General features: G+C 42.1%; 1 protein-coding gene across 1 annotated transcript; it reads right to left on the minus strand.

The window, feature by feature from the left end:
* Positions 1-459: 459 nt before the first annotated feature.
* On the minus strand, positions 460-21431 carry LOC136625981 (lymphoid-specific helicase-like). The gene is made up of 17 exons (XM_066600638.1): positions 21379-21431; positions 21204-21245; positions 20894-21118; positions 18347-18529; positions 16823-16966; positions 16548-16744; positions 15808-15904; positions 15489-15650; positions 14861-15009; positions 14633-14771; positions 13959-14042; positions 13584-13703; positions 12026-12142; positions 6843-7002; positions 3852-3948; positions 3046-3122; positions 460-821 (listed from the first exon to the last, which is right to left on the minus strand). The coding sequence occupies exons 1-17, from the start codon at positions 21388-21390 to the stop codon at positions 736-738; spliced, it is 2091 nt and encodes a 696-aa protein (XP_066456735.1). The 5' UTR covers positions 21391-21431; the 3' UTR covers positions 460-735.
* Between the last annotated feature and the right edge of the window lie 1372 nt (positions 21432-22803).

The following is a 22803-nucleotide window of genomic DNA, read 5'->3' on the forward strand; positions in this document are numbered from 1 at the left end:
GCAAATACGTTGCACTAAGGAGGTGCATTCAAATGCTCCTAGCTGCAGAAGTTAGTAAATTTGCAGGTGTTTAACTTTATATTAGGGCTCCTGCACATGGGTGGATTTGATGAATCCACACTCACAATATGCTGTCTCAGGCTGCCATAGAAAAGAATGAGCTTCCACAGCTCCGTGCATACCTGCGAATTTGATTTGCAGATTCTGCGAATGCATAAATAAAACGTAGCATGCTCCATTTTAGTGTGGATTCTGCACTCACGCACTCTCCATTCATCTGTATGGGTGCGAGATCTGCAGTGAATCCGCAAATATATTTCATACAATATGTGGGTATTCCGCAGTGGAAATCCACGACTGCCGTGTGAGGGGGCCTTAAGTTAAAAACACACCCCTTCTAAAACATACTTTAGTAAACAGAATGTGTTCATACATTGTCAGATAAAACACACAAAGCCATGTTAGTTAAGGTTTTATTACTAATATTCAAAATAACAAAAGCAGAAAACGCTTAAAATACTTCCATAGGAAGATTTGATTTGTGTAAAACACACTTTTATTGACATTTAAAAAAAAAAAAAATTGCGCATTTGCACATTAGACTCTTTACATCATTTCCTAAGTAACTATACTCTACATTGTTTCCTAAGTAACTATACTTTGAAGTTTTTTTTATTAACCCATTATTCAAATATACAAAAAAAAACAAACAAACTAAAGATCAAAAGATAAAAATCACACTTCAATTTCTTCTGAGTCTTCAACAACTGAAAATGCGCCATTCTTTCCTTTAGATGGTAGATTATTTTTCTTCATTTGTGCTGGAGAGAAATCACAAATCAATTTATAATACCAGGGTGTTTATCAATAGCACATTATCTAAGGCTAGTTTCACACGCGCGAATTCCAATTGCAGGATCCGTGACCGGAGTCCGTGCGGAGTTTCTGTAGCAAAAAGCCATGCAAAAGGCATGTAAATTTGTTTTTTTGCTGAAACTTGCGGATACAAACTGCGTATTCCACGAGCAGAGGGGAAAATTAAAAAGTGGCAGCATGCTTTATTTTGTGCATTTTTATTTAAAGGGGTTGTCCCGCGAAAGCAAGTGAGGTTAAACACTTCTGTATGGCCATATAAATGCACTTTGGCCAATATTTAATGCACGATGTATATTACATACAGAAGTTATATACTTAATCTCTCTCTATCTCCCCCCCAGCCCCCCCCCCCCCCCCCCGGTGTGGGCATCCCCGTCTCCATGGCGCCGACCGAAGTCTTCTTCTGCATCGATTAGACGCGCTTGCGCAGTCTGCCTCTTGAAGGGGCCACTCTGGAATGCTCGGGCCGCACAGGTCTTCTGCGCATACCAGCTGTGCGGCGCGAGCACGCCGGAGCGGTCCCTCCAAGAGGCAGACTGCGCAAGCGCGTCTAATCGAGGCAGAAGGAGGCTTCGGTCGGCACCATGGAGACGCCAACACCGGAGGGGGTAAGTGTATAACTTCTGTATGGCCAATATTTAATGCACGATGTATATTACAAAGTGCATTTATATGGCCATACAGAAGTGTTTAACCTCACTTGCTTTCGCGGGACAACCCCTTTAAGACTCTACGTGGACAGCCTCTATTGAAGTTAGAGGCCATTCAACCCTCAGCCAATACACAATTAACATTGCGAATGGGCCACGGGTACCCACATCACTAAACGTGTGAGCCCGATCTAAAAACAGCCAAAAATCCAAATTTTGAAAGGTGTTAATTGAGCTAGTGCATTCAGCAGTTATTCAGTTATCTCCTTGGTGCATACAAGACAAGAAAAAATTATAGAAATCATTTTCTATAAGCGCTGCAGAATAAGTTGGCGCTATACAAATAAAGATTATTATTATATGCTCCATGGAACATGCATACACTTAACCCATTAACCCTTTCCAATCCATTTATTTTTTCTCACCCATTCTCCCCAGCTCCAAATAAATTAGAGCTGGGGAGAATGGGTGAGAAAAAAATACATTTTCCCTGCCCCCTCCTGAACTGACAGAGTTCAGGAGGGTGCAGGGAGGGACCTGCTTACCTGTCCGGCGTATTCCGCATTCTCCTTCTGCCTCCCGACTCGTCGATCATGTGGCACCTGGCGGTCACATGATCGCCGGGTCGGGAGACAGAAGGAGAATGCGCAAGACGCCAGTCAGGTAAGCAGGTCCTCCCACAGTGCAGGCTCCCGGCTTGGTGTTCATGTGACTGCCGGGGGTCAGGTAACACCGGCGGTCACATGGTTGCCGCCCGGAATCTCTATGCATTACATAGCACTAATTGAGCGCTATATAATGTGTAAAGGAGAAGGCAGAAAGGGTTAAAAACCCTTTCTGCCTTCTCCTCGGGGGTCCTCGATGAGGATCAGTGCAGGAGTGTATCTGCACCCGATGTGTCTGACGATCGGGTGCAGATACACTCCTGCACTGCAGTGTCGGGCCTGCCCCGACATTGAATTGGAAAGGGTTAAGCCTGGTTTAGACAACGATTATCACTCAAAAAAAATCTTTTGATCTTTTTGTTTTTACAGTGCAAGGTGATGGCTCAAACGTTGAGATCACCTTGCGCTCCCAGTGGAGGATGCAGAGGACAAGCGGGGCAGTTTATCCAGCAGTTTCCCGCTCGGAGCACCTAGCTGTTATACATCTGAGCGGAGGATGCAGAAGACAAGCAAGGTGGCCCCACTTGTCTTCTGCACCCAGCTGTTTTCTGCGCCGAGCTGGGTATGGAGAGCTGTGTTCTTCATACTCTGCTTGTCTTCAGGGAGCAGGATACAGCTGAAACAATAGTATCAGCTATATCCCGCTGTGAATTCCTGATAACTGATCTTTCAGCATGCTGAAAGATGAGCGATGGCTTAACGAAAACTGCACGATGTTAGTGCAGTAAGACAACGATTATCACTCAAAAGATTGCTTTGAGCGATTTTTGAGCAAAATTCGTTATGTCTAAAATCAGCCTTTAGAATGAATTCTAATTTGTACTTGTTTGAAGAAGTCAGAAAAAACAACTTACCAATGAGATCACTTCTGTCAAGCAGTAGCTTCAGGTCTTTGTCACTAATGACTTTTCCATTTGATCCTTTTACTTCTCTGAATATATAATTTTAAAAAAAACAAAAAAACCCACAAATTATATTTGTGGTTCAAGGACCAAAACATGCAGTAGGTTAGTAACTTCAGGGAGAATCTTTGCTACTTTTCTCCTTTCATATTGGCCATCAGTTTTAAGGCTTTGTGTACACATAAGTTAGGGGCCTCCATCAGGAGGGTCAAATGACCCACCCAGTATTTCACTGCAATAATAGTGCTGCACATAGACTTCTGTTGCTCTCAAACAAACTTTGACAAACTCCATGGCATCCATCAGAAAACTGATACATCATTGTCAGAAGCTCAGACTTCTGAAATAGCAGTGCACAGATCAATTTAAATTCTGTAAAGCAAGAATTTTGCAGCGCTGAAGTTCCATTACTGATTTGCTATGGATTTTGTTACATACTGCAGCAAATCAGTAACGTGTGAACGCACCATAAAGGGATTTTCTTGCATGCTAGTAAGGCATTAGTTACTCCTAGGTGGGTGTGTGGTGATTGGCATGCTTAATTTACATCTGGAACAGGACTACATGGCATGTGCCTTTTAACAAGGGGACTACTTACAATTTCTATAGTATACATGCATACATATTGTGACTCAGGAGCTCTATATGAGGCTTCTTGTAGTGATGGAAGTCCATAGTGTTACTCTTAAATTTAAAAGAAATCCCTTTAAAAGGTCGTTGAAAAGTTATCAGGCAACGTAGAGCCTGTAAATGCCTACCTTTCATGATCCCGGGACTGAAGTAATTCAAGCAACTCCTTGGGGTCCAGACAGTTTTTAGACTGATTAATCCCAGTTTGTCCACCTTTAAATTTATCTAAGAAAAAAAAACCCTGACATGAATACAAAGGATCCAAGATCTAAAACATGAATGCTTTAGAAATAAAAAGTTTCATAAAATAAAATGTTTGGTAACTTGTTGACCAGTAGAAAAAAAATATGCTGTTCTTGCTCTCAGTAAGAGAAACAGAATCTTCTACAAAAAGTTAATTATAGGATTACCCGGTAAAAGGTAACAGCACAAGCTTTCACAGCTATTTAGGCCTGATGAAGAGCTGGGCTGTACTTAAAGTTCATTATCCTAGACACGTCAACCTGACTCACCAATAGGGGGTCCGAGCGCTAAAAGGGATTCAGTCAGATTCATGTTGCCCAAACCACGGGCAGCAAGGACTCAAGACAGAAGTCCATGACCCCCATGAGTGCTTCAGGGCTTATGTCCACAGACGTGTGTATAACAGTGCAGGTCTCCAGTACCAGAATCAAACTTGCTACATATAAACTGTGCTAGAACAAAGTTTACATTTGCTTCTGTCAGGTGAAGCTGCCCCCCCCCCCCCCCCCCCCCCCCACAAACCACAAAGTTGTATCAAAAACAGTATATGGTAGGACAGTTGTGTCCCTTTTTTGCCGTGCGCTCGATACATGTGAAAACATTGGGGCATATGTTGAATATCTGTAATTTAGATCTTTGTACAAACAATTGGATGTTTTCATAAAAACGATGAACTTATAAATACATTCAGTGGCACACAACAGCGCATCTTAAACACGCAAACGCTTTTCGCATATGTCCCATTTGCGTATACGCTGCAGAATTTCTACTGTGGATTTATGCGCGGAAGAGATTTCAAGAAACTCATCCACACTGTGTGGAAGAAACCTGCAGTGGGGATGTAAAGCCTCAGCATGCCATGTTACACTGTGCATTTTCACAGTGGATTTCACCACTTCAATTCAGGGGGATGAAATTCTTAGGAAATCCCAAACTAAATATGAGGCAAATCTGCATGTAAGGCTACACAGATACCACGTTTGGACACGAATCCAGGATTCCTATTTGAGGGTTACTTCTGACATGCTGAAAATGGCATTTAGACAGAACTCTGGAAGGCTTCAGACTCATTTGTGAAACAGGTACCAAAGCTGCAAGCCATTTTTAGCATGTCATACGGAACCCTCGGATGAGAGGTCTGGACGAGTGCCTGATTGAGGCGTCAAAGCAGCCTTAGGAGAAGTTCACAAGTAGGTAAATCTGCACCATTTTAGATTTTGGTAGAGATCCACAATAAGTTTCACCCTTTCAATAGAAGGGGTGACGTCTGCTGCAGATTTTGACACAGAAATTACACAGACTTTGGTGCAGTTTTTCCACTGTGGAAAATCTATACCATTTCTGATGTATGAACTTAGACAGGTGTGTAAATTAAGGACGCACACGAAATTCATGAGAGCCTTTAACCCCTTCCCGCTCCAGGACGTACCGGTACGTCCTGGGAGCCTGGTACTTCCCGCAACAGGACGTACCGGTACGTCCTGGGGATAGCGTGAGATCACATAAGATCCCACGCTATCCCGCAGCGGGAGCCAGCTGTCAGTCACAGCCGGCGCCCCGCTGTTAACCCCTTCCCTGGGATCGCGCTCCCTCTGTGTCTCCGGCCGGCTCTCGCGATGTCATCGCGTGAGCCCGGCCTGTCACCATGGCACCAGACACTGGCGTCCTGTATTGCCTGTGCCTATAATCGCTGTACAAGTGATAAGGCATGGCAGAGCAGTAGCTCTGCCATGCCTTATGACAGCGATCATAGGCACAGTGCTGCAAGTCCCTCAGAGGGACTCAAATAGTGTAAAAAAAAAAAAAAAAAGAAAAATGTAAAAGAAAAAGTGTAAAAAAACCCCTTTTTTAATGTTTTCTAATATTTGCATTAAAAAAAGTGGGAAAAAAATTAAAACCCCACATATTGGGTATTGACGCGTCCGTAACGACGTGTACAAAAAGTTGAACATGCTTTTTATTTTGTACGACAAAGCGTAAAAAAAGCTTTAAAAAAAAAAAAAAAAAAGAGGCAAAATGCTAATTTTTAGCATTTTGCCTCACAAAAAATGCAATAAAAGTGATCAAAAAAGCCGTATAATGGTACCAAAAAAAACTACAGCTCGTCTCGCAAAAAATAGGCCCTTATAGAGCTCCGTACATAGAAAAATTAAAAAAAGTTACAGGACTTTGAATGCAGCTATAGAGAAAAAAAAAGATCTCCAAAAAAAGGAGTTTTATTGCAAAAAAGTGTAAAAACCTAAAAAAACCAAAAAACTATTTTGGTATCGTTGTTACCGTACCGACCCGCAGAAAAAAAAATTAATGTGTCATTTATGCTGCATGATTAACGCTGTAAAAAAAGAAAAAGAAATCTATGGCAGAATTGATGCGTTTTCTCTCCATTATCATAAAAATAAATAAATAAATAAAAATTTTACGATATTGTCTATGTACCCAAAAGTGGCACCGATAAAAACTACAGATCGCCACGCAAAAAACAAGCCCTCATACGGCCACGTCCACGGAAAAATAAAGTTATGGCTTTTGAAAAATGGAGATGGAAAAATACCAAAAATCGCTTGGTCCTCAACGCCAAAATAGGTCATGTCATTAAGGGGTTAAACAGTTAGTCTTTTCTAATGAGCCATACTGTAGTTGCTTTCTACAATAGTTATAAAGAGTTGCTCTCCACTTCATACATTTAGAGAAAAACCAATTTAGTCGGTTACTAAATGGTTAGAGTGTAGCAAGTCTACCTGACACTGTAGCCATATAGAACATAGCCAGCTTGTACCAATCAACTACCATAAAACAAACAAAAAAACCTCCTCACTTTAGTATACAGAACGTTGTGCATTTATGAAACAAGTTACATTTACACAGTAGATACATACTTCTGTGAATCACCAGTTTTTCTAGTTTCCTTTTAGCAGCAGCTCTTTCTACAATTTTTTGATCAATGGTATTAGCAGTCACTAAACGGTAGACGACAACTGGCCTTGTCTGACCAATGCGGTGACATCTGTCCTGAGCCTGCAGATCTGCCTGTGGATTCTAAAAAGATTGGAAAATTGAATGCAAAATTAAAATGAATTTATACATGATCAGACTATAGTAAAAGCATTTTTTGCAAGTATCACTAAATGTTCACAGTAAAACATACACACCACTACGGCCTCATGTCCACTAGCTAAATGGAATTGCGGATTCCGCCCATAGGGAACCATTGGCCATCAGCGGTCCATTAAATAGATTTTTGCACCCACGGATGGCATTTTAAAAGAATTGCGCTTTTCACGTGCGGAAGAAAAAACGCGGCATGTTCTATTTTGCCGCGGATCGGCAACATTGCTATCGCATTGATATCAATGTGTGCGGATATCTGCATGCAAAAAAAAAAGAAAAAAACACATTAAAAGCAAATCCATGGCAGATTCGGCGCGGATTGTATTTTTCTAGTGGACATGTCCACAGGTGGGTCGGATTCCATATGCAAGAGCCGATCCTGCCTGAGGACCGTGTGTATCTTTCCAGGTCTTTTTTCTTTACTGCGGATGCATTGGCTGGAGCACATGCGCAGTAGCTTTTTTTCCCCCCAAACTCCTGTTTTCCCACAGTCTGCAGATCGGACAGCTTCCATTGACCTTGATGAAAGCAGTCCGATCAGGAACCGCACTGAAATGGAGCATGCTGATAAGCGCTGCGGAATAAGTTGGCGCTATACAAATAAAGCTTATTATATTTGATTTCAGCATCCAAAGATCCGCAAGTCAAATTCACATGCTTTAATTCAGGTGTGGATGTCCATGTTTTCCTATGGGCAGCTTGAACTGCGGATCGATCACACGGGTGCCCCGCAATTCAGATCCGCCCATGGAAATTGGGCCTATTAGGTGGAAAAAACACCCAAAAATAAAAACCTTTCAAAAGGAGTTGCATATGTATGCTTCAAATAAAATCAGTCATATTTTGCCATATAGGTGGGAAAACTGAACACTTGAAGGGAGGCTCTAGTACCCCGTTGTACCACCTCTAGCTTGGATACAAGAAGTGATACAAGCGGGCACGGAGGCTCTAGCACCCTGTTGGGTACAAGATGTGAAATGGGTGGGCAAGGAGGCTCTAGCTTGAATACAAGAAGTGATACAGGTGGGCATGGGGGCTCCAGTACCCTGCTGTATCACGTCTAGCTTGGATGCAAGATGCAATACAAGCGGGCATGAAAGTATACAGGTTTCATATGGTATCCTTTAGCATATCTCTCCACATTTGCTGTAACTGAGCCTCTAGATTGTGCAAACTTGTAGGTGAACTTTGCGTCCCCAGGTGGCCCCATACATTTCTACTGGCGATAAATCTGGTGACTAGGGAAGCAACAGGAGTGACAATGTTGAAGGCATTTGTGGCCCCCTTGTGTGTGCGGCTGAGCATTATCCTGCTGGTAAAGGCTTCTTGGAAGCTGCCATGATAGGAACACATGTGGCTGCAGGATGTCCTGAACATATAGCTGACCTGTCATTGTCCCTCAGACCACTACTAGAGGTGACCAACTGTTGTATACGGTGGCCCCACAGACAATTAGACCAGCAGGGGGTAGTGTGCTGCTCCACAGCAAAGACAGGGTTGTGGCACTCACCCCGGAGGTCTCCAGACAAACACGGCCGAATCCGTGCCAAAACTAAACCTCAATTCGCCGCTGAAAACAACCTGGATCTACTCTTTAGTAGTCCAGTTTCGTCGGTCACAACAACCCAGTCCAATGACAAACACAGGCGATGGTGGATGTGAAAGGCAGTACACATAATGGGAGCGGCGAGACCAAATGTCTTTTAGCCAAGCGCCTGGATATGCTTCTGACAGACACAGGGGTGTAACGATGGCACTACCCTTCTCTAGATAGCAGAAAGCAAAACAGCTGGAGCTGCTTGTGCTCGTCAGACCAGACAGTCCTCTACTGGTGGGCTGTCGAGGGCATCCTAAGCCCGGTCACCTTGTGTGACCTCATGCATCTATCGGTCCCAACATCTAACAATCTAGTCTGGGGAGTTTGTTGATACAACCATCCAGCTTCTTGCATTCTCATTCATAATGCGCCCTCTTTAAAACTTAACTAGGCGAATTCTTAGATTGCATCGTGGAGACATGACTAGTGGTAAACAAGCTATACACAAGGAGCCTCAGTGAGTTTTTTTTTTTTTTTTTTTAATAGGCCAAGGGTGGAACCACTTTTAGGGCCCTCAGCTTAGACCATGGGACATTCCAGAGCAGTCTCTAGGGGTGAAGAAAGGTACACAGTATCCATACGGTCAGTTAATGGCGGTTTGCAAAACTCTTCAACCGAGAGAAGCATCCACAGATGTAGAAGTGTGCACCCAATAGAATTTGGAGAAGCCCAAATAGCAGCCTTACACGGGAAGGGCGAATGCACCACTGTGAGCCACCCAAGCAGCACCTACTGGCAAATGAGCAGTAATCCGAAGGGAGGTTCCATGCCCTTACTATAGGCCTTTGCTACTGGAAGCCGCAGGGCTGCTTCTCAGACCATCCGGGATCAGGGTGTCTGATTGTCTGAAGGAAAACCTCTGGGAGAGGTATTTTCTCAAGTCTTGAGCCGAAACCAGTTTGCGGAGAACTATCCTCATCCCACTCCAAACTCATTGTAAAAAGTACGGAGAGCTGACTTTGAACCATCCATTGTTTCAACAGCCCCTGGCTTCTGACACCTGACCTTTCAGCAAACTGAGGAGTGTTTCCTAATCTTCAACATGGTCTGAATGACTGGCTCCACAAGCTCTCAGGACTGTAGCTTCAAATCGCCAAAATGAGGACAAACTGGGAGAGGGGTTCTTTTAAGAGAATACGTTCTCCAAGGAAAGGCACCACGGAGTGTCGACGAGCAGGTTGAGGAGATCCAAGTACCATGCGCTTTGAGACCAGACTGGAGCAGTGAGAATCACCAGGAGGCCTTTTATCTTGTTCTTGAGAAGGTGAGAGATGAGAGGAAATTAATGGAAGACCCGCAGAAACTGGAAGTCAGTCCAGGGAATTACGAGAGTATCCACTGTTTGAGCCTGGGGATCCTAAAACCTGCACACAAAGTTCAGGAGTTTGTGGTTGATTCTGGACATCATGAGATCAATGTCCAGGTGACTTCAATTTTTGACAAAGTGTTTGGTAACTTGGGAATGTAACTCCCATTCTCCTGGGTGTACGGTCTTCCTGCATAGAAAATATGGTATCCAGTTGTCCACACCGAAAGAGCTGGGAGGCAATCTTCAGCCCATGTCAGGATTCTCGCTGCCTCTGCCATCAACACATTGCCACAGGGCCCGCACCTTGACCATTTATGTATGTGATAGACATGATGATTAGTCAGTGTAAAAGGTCTATTGATTTGTATAAACCAAATGTATTCTGCTATTGTAATGACTTCAGGCTAATGTGGAACTCTGCTGCATAAGAGTTAAAGGTCATAGTATTACATACTGAGTGTTTTCCTAGCCCTCTCCCACCCCCCACACAGACACTGTTTAAACAATGGCTTGTCATGCACACAGAAATTCCTTCAGCTAGGACAAAGTCCGAGCTACATCAAGACTTGAGGAAGGGTGGGCAGAGAGGCGGGAGATTCTATATGATCCGACAAATGAGAATCCTATATGTTACTGATGTAATCTGTTGTACGCCCATTAAAGGGCAGGTGTTATGCTTTACAATAAAAGGGGCTGTCTGGGTGTTTCTGCCCAGAGAGCCATTTTGGATATGAGACTGATAGCTTGTGTCTGATCTGGTCGATGATGTGTGCACACTATACAATTTGGAAGCTACAAAATACCCCGAAACCTGCTGGAGAAAACCATAATCCAGATCATGTACATGACAGTCGTGTTGGACTGGATCTGAATGGGAAGACCAGTTAGCTGGCTAGCTAAGTGTTGAAGTGACGGGAGAAAGGTCCGTAGTTCCATCATGTGTATCACAAGAGTCGACTCCCTTACTGTCTAAATGTCTTGGGCTGTGAGCTTTAACAGCGTACCCTCTTCCCCAGTCAGAAGCTTACACTTCTACACTGAAGCAGCTGTAGGGCAAACTAAGCTAGCTCCTGTACTGTTACACAGTAGCGAGTATTGCCGGCATCGCTCACAACATTGCCGGCATGGAGGTAGAGCAGCCGGGGAGTGTTCTTCCTCTACCAGCTTCAATTCATTGTAAGAAGACAGTTTTTTTAAAAAGTGAACTGCTGTTTACACTGAATAGCTCGTTCAGTTTTGTGCATGCAGAAACTGAACAATTCTCATTCAGATTGCTGCATGCATTTACATGGGATGATCATTCATATGCCCACAGGAATCTGAACTATTCTGAACGTTAATATTTCTGTGTAAATGGACGATTAATCCTTCTCTAGTGTAAAGTGTAAACAGTATAGGTCAGGAAGTGATCATAGGGGTTTACACTAAATGAGTTTGGACTGGGATGAGGAGTCTAAAATGTACAAACACTTGACTATCAGATGTATCTTGCTCCTGGGAGTCCATAAAGCTGCGGTTGGATTAAAGTATCATTCAAACGAGTGTAAAGGAAGAATTGTTAGGTCTAAATGCAATCGCTGAATGAGAATCGTTCACTTTTCGCTCAATTTAAACAGCAATGGTTTGGTCCTTCGCATTTGCTAAACAAGGGACTGGACGATTCTTGTTTGAACGAGCCAACATTGCATCTACCTGTCTAAGCAGGCTGCCCGAGTACAAACAAGTTAGCAGCGACATCACTCTTTCATACAAGAATCGTTTCATGTAAAAAGGACCATTAGTTAGACCAGAGAGCTAGCCAGTGGTAATAAGACACAAAAGACCAGGTGATTGCTGGCAGGGCCACATCTACAAGTTGCTTGTCCATATGGTATAACACCTTAAAATGTGAAAGGCCACCTGCTCAGAAATGATCATTTGTATTCGGAAGGGCAGAATCCAAAAACTAAAAATCATATGGCCAAACAAACAGCATGAAATCTCCATTTCCAGTACACTGCAGTATACACAGAGGTTGCGCCTTTATAAGACATTTTGATATTTACCCAATCACTGTCATAAATTATAACTGTATCTGCTGCTGTCAAATTGATTCCCAGGCCTCCTGCACGTGTGCTAACCAGGAAAATGAAAACATTAGGGTCTGTATTAAATTCTCTCATCTGTAAAACAAGAAAATAAAAAATGCTCATTAATAAGCTGACAATTACTCATGTAGCTCAGAAAGCCACCATTTTAACTACAGTGACACTAATACATAAGCCACAACTAATGTGTATAGGAATCAAAAAACAAATCTAATGTACACCGTGTCTCGGGGCCTCTCCAATTTCAAGAAGTAGGTCTGCCGTCAGCAAACACATTCATGGTGTGAGTATTGCAGAACTAGTGGCACTCTCTACTTTCATAAAAGCATGTTCAGGTACCTTAAGATATCAGTGAGACACACAAGGTGATGGACATTCTATGTATGCCTAGTAAAGGCATTGATCTCACAGCTCTAACAGCTTACAATCCCAACTTAAATTGGAAGTAGGGAGGTGGCGGTTTTTCAATTTAAGAAAGAAAAAAAAAAGTCAGTTCATGCTAAATGTTTATATTACAAGTCACAAAAAAGGAATTTAAATCAGTTCTCTGTTCTGATCAAGTCAGCATGCTTTACACTGGAGTATATGGGTATGTCTATCTACGGGTGTTGGAGTCTAAGTTTTAATGTTGATGAAAGCTTCAAGAGGTTGTCCAGCTATGAGCGATTGATGGCTTATCCTCAGGGTAAGCCAGCAACAGCAGATAGCTAGGGGTCCACCAGTCAGGATTCCCCCTGATCAGCTGCTTGGCTTGATATTACAGGAAAAGTTCCCAAGTGATATCAAGTCGGGCCACTGCAGTTGGAATGGAACCATCTGCTTCCACCACAAGTCAGCTTCATGCCCAAGTGTACCAACTATGTGAACAGCTGATATGCAGTGGTCCTTAATGAAGGACCCCTGCCAACCTGCTATAGGCCATTAATAGGTCATAACTGAACAGTCTTCAAGAACTTCAGCGAGATTTGGAGACGCAACGTGGATGAAGACGTATCGTAGATCTGGCCAGCCCACCAGACCGGTCAGTGCGATTTACATACAGCGCAGGAACTTTATAAACAAAGATTTCTCAAGAATATGTGTAATATATATACATACATATATACATACACACACAATTATAGCACTGGGCTTACTATACTGTAGCAAAAATTGATGACAGGGTTCCCTTTAGCCCAGAAAACGAATAGGATGCCAGCAGGAACCCCCCCAAAAAACCCACACAATGTTTGGACTCAATGAGTCTTTAATGGGTAGCAATTATACAGTAAAGTGTGTTAGGACATTACGAGCAAGGACAGCAAGTGTTCATAAGATGAAATGATAATCACCTGTCAAGTTAACGTCTACTAAAGCTGCAACTTTAACTAAGGTAATTGCAGTGAATGACAATGATTTTATATATATATATATTTTTTTTTTTTACAATTAAGCTTCATTTAGACCAGTGTGGACAACACCTCTGTGGACAATTAATAGTTTGCATGGCAACCACCAATAGGAAATAAAATCTTACATTTTCTTCTCTTTCTGTATAGGACATTGATCCATCCAACCTGCAAAACTTATACTTTCTGTAGTAGCAGTAGTCTATTAATATATCCAACATCATTGTCATCTGGGAAAAGATCAATATCTAAAAATGTAGAAAAGACACGAAAGCTCGTATTAATTACATCTAATCAGCTGTTCAAAAATGTGGTTTAGAAGCACATCCAAAGAATACTGAAAGATGTATCATATTTTGTCACTACAGTGAAATAGTGTGCGTGCGTGCCAATACCTGCGGAGGCCATTTTTCCCTGGCGTGCAGATCAGACATGAGCAAAAGCACAGTTCGTCCTTAAAATACTATGCGTGAAACCAATATAAGGCGTATTTTTCTTCTTACCTTGTGCCCTCTTTTCTTCATCTCTGGCAGCATACGATCTAGGACTAAAAACTTCCCTGAACTGTTTATCAGTTCTTCATCTATCTAGGGTACAAAAACCAATACAAAAACACTGTCAGAAGAACTCCAAATTATACATTTAAGCTATACTATGAAAATTTTTGGTCTGAGAAAAAAAAAAAGACGCAAACTGTTCATACACTTGAGGCAGTTCAATAGCATTCATGTTATTTTATGTACACATTCCACCTGTTCATTTAATCTTACTCACTAAACACAGTGATCCAAGAACCAAAAACAGCAAAAAGAGGGGGAACAAAAAGCCCAAAGGAGCGCAACATAAACACAGTATGTAATAAAATATTGCTTTAAAAGCATGTACAAATATGTCATCTGTTATGTAAATTTATGCTTTTTTGCTGGACTAAAGCTACAGATACTCAAAGCAACTAGCAGAACAATGAAAGATTTCTGAACCTAAAGTGAAATCTGAGTAGTGATTAATGGACATTGCACCCACTAAAATCTTAGCCTTTTCTGGGCAAGGAGGGGGAGAATACTGTATACAGAGTGACATTGTGGTGTTTAACGGGCAGCATCATTATGTACACCGTTTATAAATGAACCCTTTGTGTTGTTTATCCTAGCTTTAAAAAAAAATAAAAAAAGCTTACCTTAAACTCTTGAGTCACTGGATCAAGGGGATATTCAATCAAATAAGGATGGTTACAGCACTTTCGGAGCAGCATCATAACGTTCTTCATTTTGAGGTTTACCTCTGCATCCACTGGCATGACCACATCACTTTCAAGTCTGTGGATAAAGGACATTAGGCATCAATTTAAGGTGTGGTAGACTGGTCCACAGTTACAGCATCTGTGCAAGCTTTGACAGGAGCGTACCTTTCTTTTTCTACTTGTTGTGGTTGTTGCAGCATGGCATTAATAAGTTTTTCAATTTCATCCGTAGTATCCTGTTCATTGTAATTAATTACTTTACGGCTTCTCCTTTTCGTTCTTCCTTTGGAATTAATGACTATGTTTTCTGAGGACTAAATATAGTTTTGTGTCAGAACTGAAACATGTACCATCTTAGAAGTACTTGCTTTACTAAATACCAGTTTTTGAAATTTTTGTATTCTAAACATGCCCAAAATTCTGTCAATTTGTATAGTGATTTGAGATCTTTAATGCAGGGCCTTAAATACTTTGCAGAGACATTGATTTAGAGGGCAAAAAGCTGGTTGCCTGACGCTACCACCAGAGCGCTCATTTCCAACTGTTATTCATTGAACTCTATACCTTTATACAACAAAATTGGCAGATGCAAGCAGCATGTAATAGCTATACAAGTGTATCAGAAATAATCAGGACTGAAAATTGTCATTGTTTCAAGGTGGTAGAGGACTAAGAATGGTGTACTACTACTACTATTTTTTTCCATTCGTGTAGTTTTTTAGGGCTGTGTTTTGAAAGTGCAGCAAGCACTACTGGTGTTACCAGTAGTACATAGACCAAGAACATTTAATACCTTATCCTGTCCCAGCATTTTCTCAATGGTCCGGTTTACTATGGCTGTGTAGAAAGTCTCTTGTTTTTTTGTGAGTGGTGCATAAACGACAACCTCCCTCTTTGGAGGGACCTCTAATGCTACATCACTTTTCAGTCTTCTCAACAGAAAAGGGGTGAGAATCTATTAAGAAACAGAAATACAAGCTTGTGATCAATGCAATAGAAGTGGAGAGAAAAACCATTTAAAAATTTTTGCCATTGATTAGATGTCCATATTTCACATGAAAAACCTCTACAGTTTTAAAATGCAATATTCTCCAAAAGTTTGTAGTCTTTACCTGGTGCAACATATGTAAAATATTCTGTTCTCTTTCGTTGGCCACAAGGTCTTCAGCATTCTGCGTTAGGCCAGTAATATCAAACCAGGACTCAAAACTAGGGCACAAATTATTAGTTTTAGTGTAATAGAGTAAGAAACCCAAGTGGATACCTAAACACAACCATAAGCATCTCTCCATCACATTTGGCCTACCTATAATCATTTTTAGTATTCCTCAGGTGTGCCTAAACAGAGCACAAGGTTTAAAGTTATACCATGTTGTGACATGGATCATTACTAGCTTTGTAACTTCAGATTCTACACTAAAATAAAATTGGAAGCCTTAGGGCTCATTTACACGCTACGATTTTACCCGCGATGAATGGTATCAATAAAAGCACATGGATTTTGAGTGATCCAGTCACATTAGCGTATATACATTGCGTGCTCTATTTTACTGCATAACATGCATGAACAGACCTATTGTTCTCTATGGGGAGTGTATGAATTTGCTGTTCATATATGCAATACCACTATAAAAACACAGCAGGGTTTTGTTTTTTTTCTCTAAAGCATGCATGAGATGTTGCCATGCACAGTGCACCATTGCTGCCATATGCGGCAATAGCCGGCTCTCAGAGCGGTATAACGTTGTGAGATCTACGCAATGCCCATGCAAACAAGCCCTTAGTTTTACTGCTGCTCTGTGTATAATCACTTTAGGCTTTTTTCTTTATTATAAACAATTTAAGGGTTTACCTTTTGAGATCATCAAAAACATCTGGTAACAGGAAGTTCAGCAGAGACCACAGTTCTGCCAAATTATTTTGCAGTGGTGTTCCGGTGAGAAGTAGCTTGTTGTCAGACCTAAACTGCTTCAATTCCCTAATGAGGCGACAGTTCATGTTTTTGATCCTATGCCCTTCATCCAAAATCATATACTTCCAGGACTTATGCTGTAAATCAAGGACCAAATTAGAATATTTGGCTTCTTGAGCAAAATGTTTTTTTTATAATATACTAGTTTAAAGTACCTGCAAAAGTTGACGATCTCTCATTGCAATCTCAAATGAAGTTATTACAACAGGATGAATTTGCAGTGTTCCTTCACGTTTGCCTATTTTCTTTACCAGCTCATGGCGTAACGCTGCAGTTCCATGATACAGGAGTACAGGAATCTGCAAAAGATTAACACGAGCACTTTTGGAGGTCTTGTTTCTATTCACATACAATACCGTTAAAAACAAAAAATTTCTAAACCCCAAAATGTATTTGCACCAACATACCTCACAGTACTGTAAACCTTTCACCATTCCTTTTCCCTATGGAGCCCACCATCTATATTCCCCCCTCTCAGACACTTAAGTGGGTTAAAATTGGCTTGATACAAAATTTGCTCAGCAGTATATTTTGGGAGGAGTGAGAAAAACCTGGAGTACCAAAAGTGGGATTAAACACTAAAGTTTGCAGGTCCTCAAAGTTATGGTACCCCTTCAAATCAGCTGGAAGTGTGAAAGCATTTGCCACATGTTAGCTGTAAGTCAATAAGGGAGAAAGGAAATGCAAGTACCACTTGAGATTTTTGCTGTAAAGGAGATAGAATACCTCTGCAGCGCCACCTATTGGAAGGCAGCATTCCTGCAAATCAGTGTTAGACTTTATACAAGCCTTGTAACAATGACTGGGAATTGAAAGCCAAGTCAGAATCCATACACAGACAGCTGTCTTGGGGCGTTTGCCCCTTATCAGTGTGCAGTAGGTTTCTGGCTTGACTAGCGAGAGGCCTGTGACGTGGGTAAGGAACGCTATCTTCTCTCCTTAGGGAAAGCATCTAGAATGTGAGTGAGGAGACATAAGGCGATTTATGCTCCTCTGGGTAATATGCAAATAAGGAAGATGGAACAATACCTCCGCAGCGCCACCTATTGGAGGGCACGCACGCACACACGCACACAGCTGTGTGAAAGTAGTCTTAGATGTTATTGTTAATACAGAAGCATGAATGGGGAAATGAACCTACTCTGCTTACTACACAAATCAAAATAGTAAAAAGTTATTTTTCTGCAGGAATCTTTGTTCCTTGCCAGAAAAACAATTGCACTGCGGTGGATGGATCGTAAGAACCCCTCACTCTCAATGTGGAGGAAGCTTGTCAATTCGGTGGTGCCATATAACTATATAGTCTACAAGGGACGCAAGTGTCCTGGGAAATTTGATAGAGTGTGGGGTCTGTGGTGACTCCCCTCTCACGTTATATTCACCACAATTAATGACTTCATCCATTCTGGAGCTCAGACGTGCTCGCTAGTGGATACATGTTCTGGAGCGGGACCTGTGGCCTCTGGGATTTGGTCTGCTTATCTGATTTTAAAGCATTAAATCGTTATTTTTGCTGTATCAGGGGGACTGAACCTCCCTACCAATCTAACTATACAAGGTTATGTAAAATTTATGTGCTGCACCTGTCTATGACTATGTTCCTTAGGCTACTTAATTTTCAATAAAACGAGTTTAAAAAATAAAAAAAAAAATAGTAAAAAGCTTGTTTCTTTTTTTACCTTGGGACAAAAGCGTTTAAATTCCGACATCCAGTTAGGTAGAGTTGATAAAGGGCCACAAACGAAGAAAGGCCCAGGTACACCTCTTTCAATCATCATTGCTATGGTAGCAATACACTGGACAGTCTTTCCTAGACCCATTTCATCAGCCAATATGCCATTGATACCATTTTCCCACAGCATCTGTGCAGAAGATAAAGATTATATTATGTATTTATCAAATGAAATATCAAAATTCTCTTTTTACGATCATAAACACTGATGGATTATATTAGAGCATATGGAAGCCACATGTGGGGAAGAGGAGAGAAGTCAGCATACTAAACACCTCCATCCATTAGCTGGACAATACATCTAGAAAAAAAACCATTGTATTAATAGCATAACTTTCAACATGCAAGCGATTTCAGCTGAACACCATGGGTCACATTCCTGCCAGTATCCCCAGAAATTAAATGGAGTCCACCAGAACAGAAGACATTTTCTGTTCTGGGTCAGAGAGAGGAACCCCACCTTGATGAAAGGCATTGGCCCATATGAAATGCTTTACCATCCTTCCTCCATTTTTGATTTCTCCTCCCCACTTTCAAAAAAACCAAACAAAAACCATTTGTGTTCACTGGGGGACACAGCAAGACCTTGGGTATAGCTCCTGCCACCAAGCCAAGACAGTTGCGCTCCTTTTACACTGCACGATTCTGATTTGCACAAGCGAACTAGTGACATGATCAGCTCGGTCGTACAGCCTGTTTAGACAGGCAGATTCATCGCAGAATCATACATTTCCCATGTGAAACATTAAGGCTGGGTTCACACAGGGCGGATTTGCCGCGCGGAATTTCGCCGCACCAAATCCGCCCGCAGCCGCTAATCTCGGGATTAGCCAGCCATGTGGACGAGATTTCTCAGAAATCTCGTCCACACGGGATGGGCAATCCGCTGCGGTAAGTCCGGCTGAAACCGCGGCTGCGGTTGCCGCAGCTTCAGAATATGCAGCATGTCCATTCTTTTTTTCATTCCGCTGCGGCCGCGCTCTCCTCTTTGGGAGCGCCGGCCGCAGCGAAAGAGCGAGCGGCCGGGCAGCTTCAAAGCTGCGGCGGTTCTCTTGGCGGAAATCTCGCGGTTTTTGCTGCGGCCAAACCGCAAGATTTCCGACGGGAATCCGCCCTGTGTGAACCCAGCTTAAAGGGCTTAAAACAGACCGACAAGTAAACAAGCCAACGATTTCTAGTCCTGCAGAAACTGCATGAACAAAAAAAACAAAAAAAAAACAAACAACCAGAGCGTCTGCAGAGAGCAGCGCAACACTCACCTGCTCCCGCGGCCCCGACTTTCACGTGCCAGCGCATGTGCAGAGCGGAGCCGGCGGCCGGTGAGTGACGTTTCTGTGCGGGGCTCTGCAAGTACTAGTCATAACTGTGATTGTGAAGATACCAGGTGACTGATATTTGAGAACCTAGTATAACCATGTTAGATTTGGACTGATATGCAATTATCCTTCTAGCCATATGAAATGGTGTAGTGACATACTGTAAAATGACACCTTCGTAAGAAAAGATGAGGCCAGTCTGATGCTCCACAGACTGATCCTGATCTATATAGCGTGATCCTGCAATTGTGGTATGGAGGGTACTACTGTGGGCCATGTGGATACTGTGTAACACAGCAATATAGCTACTCCTCCATGAAGGGTGAAAAGTAGAGTTGAGAGAACATACTCTGCCGAACTTGATGCTCGTTCGAGTATTAGCGTACTCGATAGTCCTTGCTACTCGAATGAGCATCAAGCAGTGTTTGACCACGCGCCAGTTTTTGGTTCCTTCCCGCTGTGAAGTGCCTGTTTTGGCCCCTCCCTGGTGCGCGCTGGCAAGAGAGCAAGAGCGAGACAAACCCAGGGGGAAAAAAAGCTCGGGACCCAGCGTCCCACATACAAAAATGCTCGAGTCTCCCATTGTAGTCAATGGGGTTCGGTACTCGAGTAGAGCTCTCGAATTTTACGAAAAACTTGACTCGAATAACGCGGACCCGAGCATTTGGGTGCTTGCTCATCTCTAGTGAAAAGTGATCACTTATGGTAATGAGCACTGCACAACCATGTCCTGTATGGAAACTAGTGGTAAAACAGTTATGCAAACAATGTAGTATGGCTGTTTGAGATTGTCACCATTACCTTACAGGGTAGTTGTAATACAATTGTTCCACCCACTGAGTTGGGGGGAGGTGGCCTAAACTTGCAATCACTGCCTAATCTGTCAAATACCAAGTTGAGCAGCAATACCAGCATTCACAGTTAAGATGTATTTTTGTACATCAGGGACCACCTCAGATGTTCAAGGACTGAAGTTGAGAAACCCTGCTGTAGAGTATTTAACAGTGTGTACCTTTAGGAAAAAGGGACCTGACTACATTTATTTTTTACTCTGCCTTGTCTATTCTTTATTACTATTATTTTGTAGTCTACGTACATTGAATACCCATTACATGAATAACTCCTATGTTTAAAGGCCAAAAAGGACAGAAAGTCCTAAAACACCAAACTGTAGTTACCCTGAGCCACTCCATGCCTTCTACTTGGTACCACCGCATCACACCACCAGTGAACTGCTTTGGCTGCTGGTAAGGAATTGGTTGACCATCCACTTTCCTCACAGGATCAAGAAGATGTTTAGCACTCTGTCTTACAGCTTGGGACAGTCGATCTTTAATAACAGAGTTGGAATCTCCATTTTTCTCTATTTCTTCACTAGTTAATTTGCAAGAAGCAGCATCATCCTGCATGGGATGAGACACACTAGTAAATAAAACTGATGAATACAATGGAATCTTAGAAAATATGCTGTCTTGTATGGATACATACCTCAGACTCTTGCTTGCACTTTTTGGATGCTGATATGATATCCTAAATATAAGAGACCAGACCATAGTTAGTGTCACCACGAGAAGTGCATTTTTCTTTTTTTTTTTTACACCAATCACTTTTACAGCATGAAAGCTGAATATAGAAAAAAAAAAAAAAAAAAAAAAAAGCTTACTTCTTTTGACATCACATCTGAAATAGAATACGTTTCATCCCGCGGCCTTTTCCTTTCTAAAAAAATAAATACATAAATAAGTTTACATTCAACGCATACAGCACCAGACTTCTGCATGCACCACGTTTTAGCTTCATAAGCCCAGAACTTGTAGTGATCTGCTATTCTACCACCCCATAAGGTCAGTTTCACAAGTGTATTGCAACACCTCTAAATTGATCTGTACTTGCAGTCATTGGTTTTATTTTTTTACTAAGTGAATACAGAATAAAATGACCATAGGAAAAAATTTTTATTACCAGTGCATGCAAAAACGCAATATTGCTGACATACGTTTGCATCTGTACTTTAAAGATTCGGTGGCAGCAGAGTTTTGGTGTAAAATAAAATCCTTCTAATTCTTTATTTCTCCCATGTTTTAAAAGTGACGTTTTGGCCTGAGGAGGCCCTTTATCAAGCTCATTAGGACCTTTTCAGGCTGATCACCACTTTTAAAACATGGGAGAAATAAAGAATTGGAATGATTTTATTTTGCACCAAAACTCTGCTGCCACCGAATCTTTATTTCTGCTATTGATCTAGAATTGTGGTTCAGAATTCTACAGTGGTTGTGCATGGATCCTGCCTCGCCTGGACTGGCTACTACATAGTGCTGTTAGTAACTTTATTTGCATCTATATTTTTAATTGCTTTCTATAAATGGTGTATTTTCACATAACATGGACACCAGTAAGTGCTTGCTGCACTTTCAAACACACAGCTCTGAAAAACACCAGCAATTGGGGGGGGGGGGGGGGGGGGGGAGATACATTTACAATAGCTCGATATTAATGTCAGCAGAAGACAAAAAAAAAGGACCAAATATGGGCTACAAATAGGCAGAATTTTACTGCACATCCCATTGCGTACTATCTTCACGTTTGAACACCCCTATATCTTTGTGTATTTGCACACCAAAGGTCTTCATTTCATGAACCCCCTCGGTGTGCAAGTAGAGAGCATATTCTATTTTTTTTTTGTGCCCACAAAAGGAGAGAAAAAAAAAAAAAATCAAGAAAAAACCCCGCCAGCATATTCAATTAAAGGGGTGGTCTCGCGAAACCAAGTGGGGGTATACACTTCCGTATGGCCATATTAATGCACTTTGTAATGTACATTGTTCTAAGTTATTCCACTTACCTGCTCCGTTGCTAGCGTCCTCGTCTCCATGGTTCCGTCTAAATTCGCTGGCAGCTTGCTTTTTTAGACGCGCTTGCGCAGTCCGGTCTTCTCCATTCAGCACGAGCCGCTTCAGTGTGCTCCCCGCTGTGTGTCACTGCTCGGGAGCGCGCTGAAGCGGCTCGTGCTGAATGGAGAAGACCGGACTGCGCAAGCGCGTCTAAAAAAGCAAGCTGCCAGCGAATTTAGACGGAACCATGGAGACGA

The sequence above is a fragment of the Eleutherodactylus coqui genome, chromosome 4 (genome assembly GCF_035609145.1).
Source record: "Eleutherodactylus coqui strain aEleCoq1 chromosome 4, aEleCoq1.hap1, whole genome shotgun sequence".
Classification (NCBI taxonomy): domain Eukaryota; kingdom Metazoa; phylum Chordata; class Amphibia; order Anura; family Eleutherodactylidae; genus Eleutherodactylus; species Eleutherodactylus coqui.

Excerpts from the sequence above, each read along its gene's own strand:
- LOC136625981 (XM_066600638.1), bottom strand. Across the intron at positions 15,010-15,488 it reads AAATGCTGGGACAGGATAAG|TCCTCAGAAAACATAGTCAT; the intron begins GTATTAAATGTT and ends AACTATATTTAG. Across the intron at positions 12,143-13,583 it reads ATACAGAAAGAGAAGAAAAT|ATGAGAGAATTTAATACAGA; the intron begins GTAAGATTTTAT and ends CTTGTTTTACAG.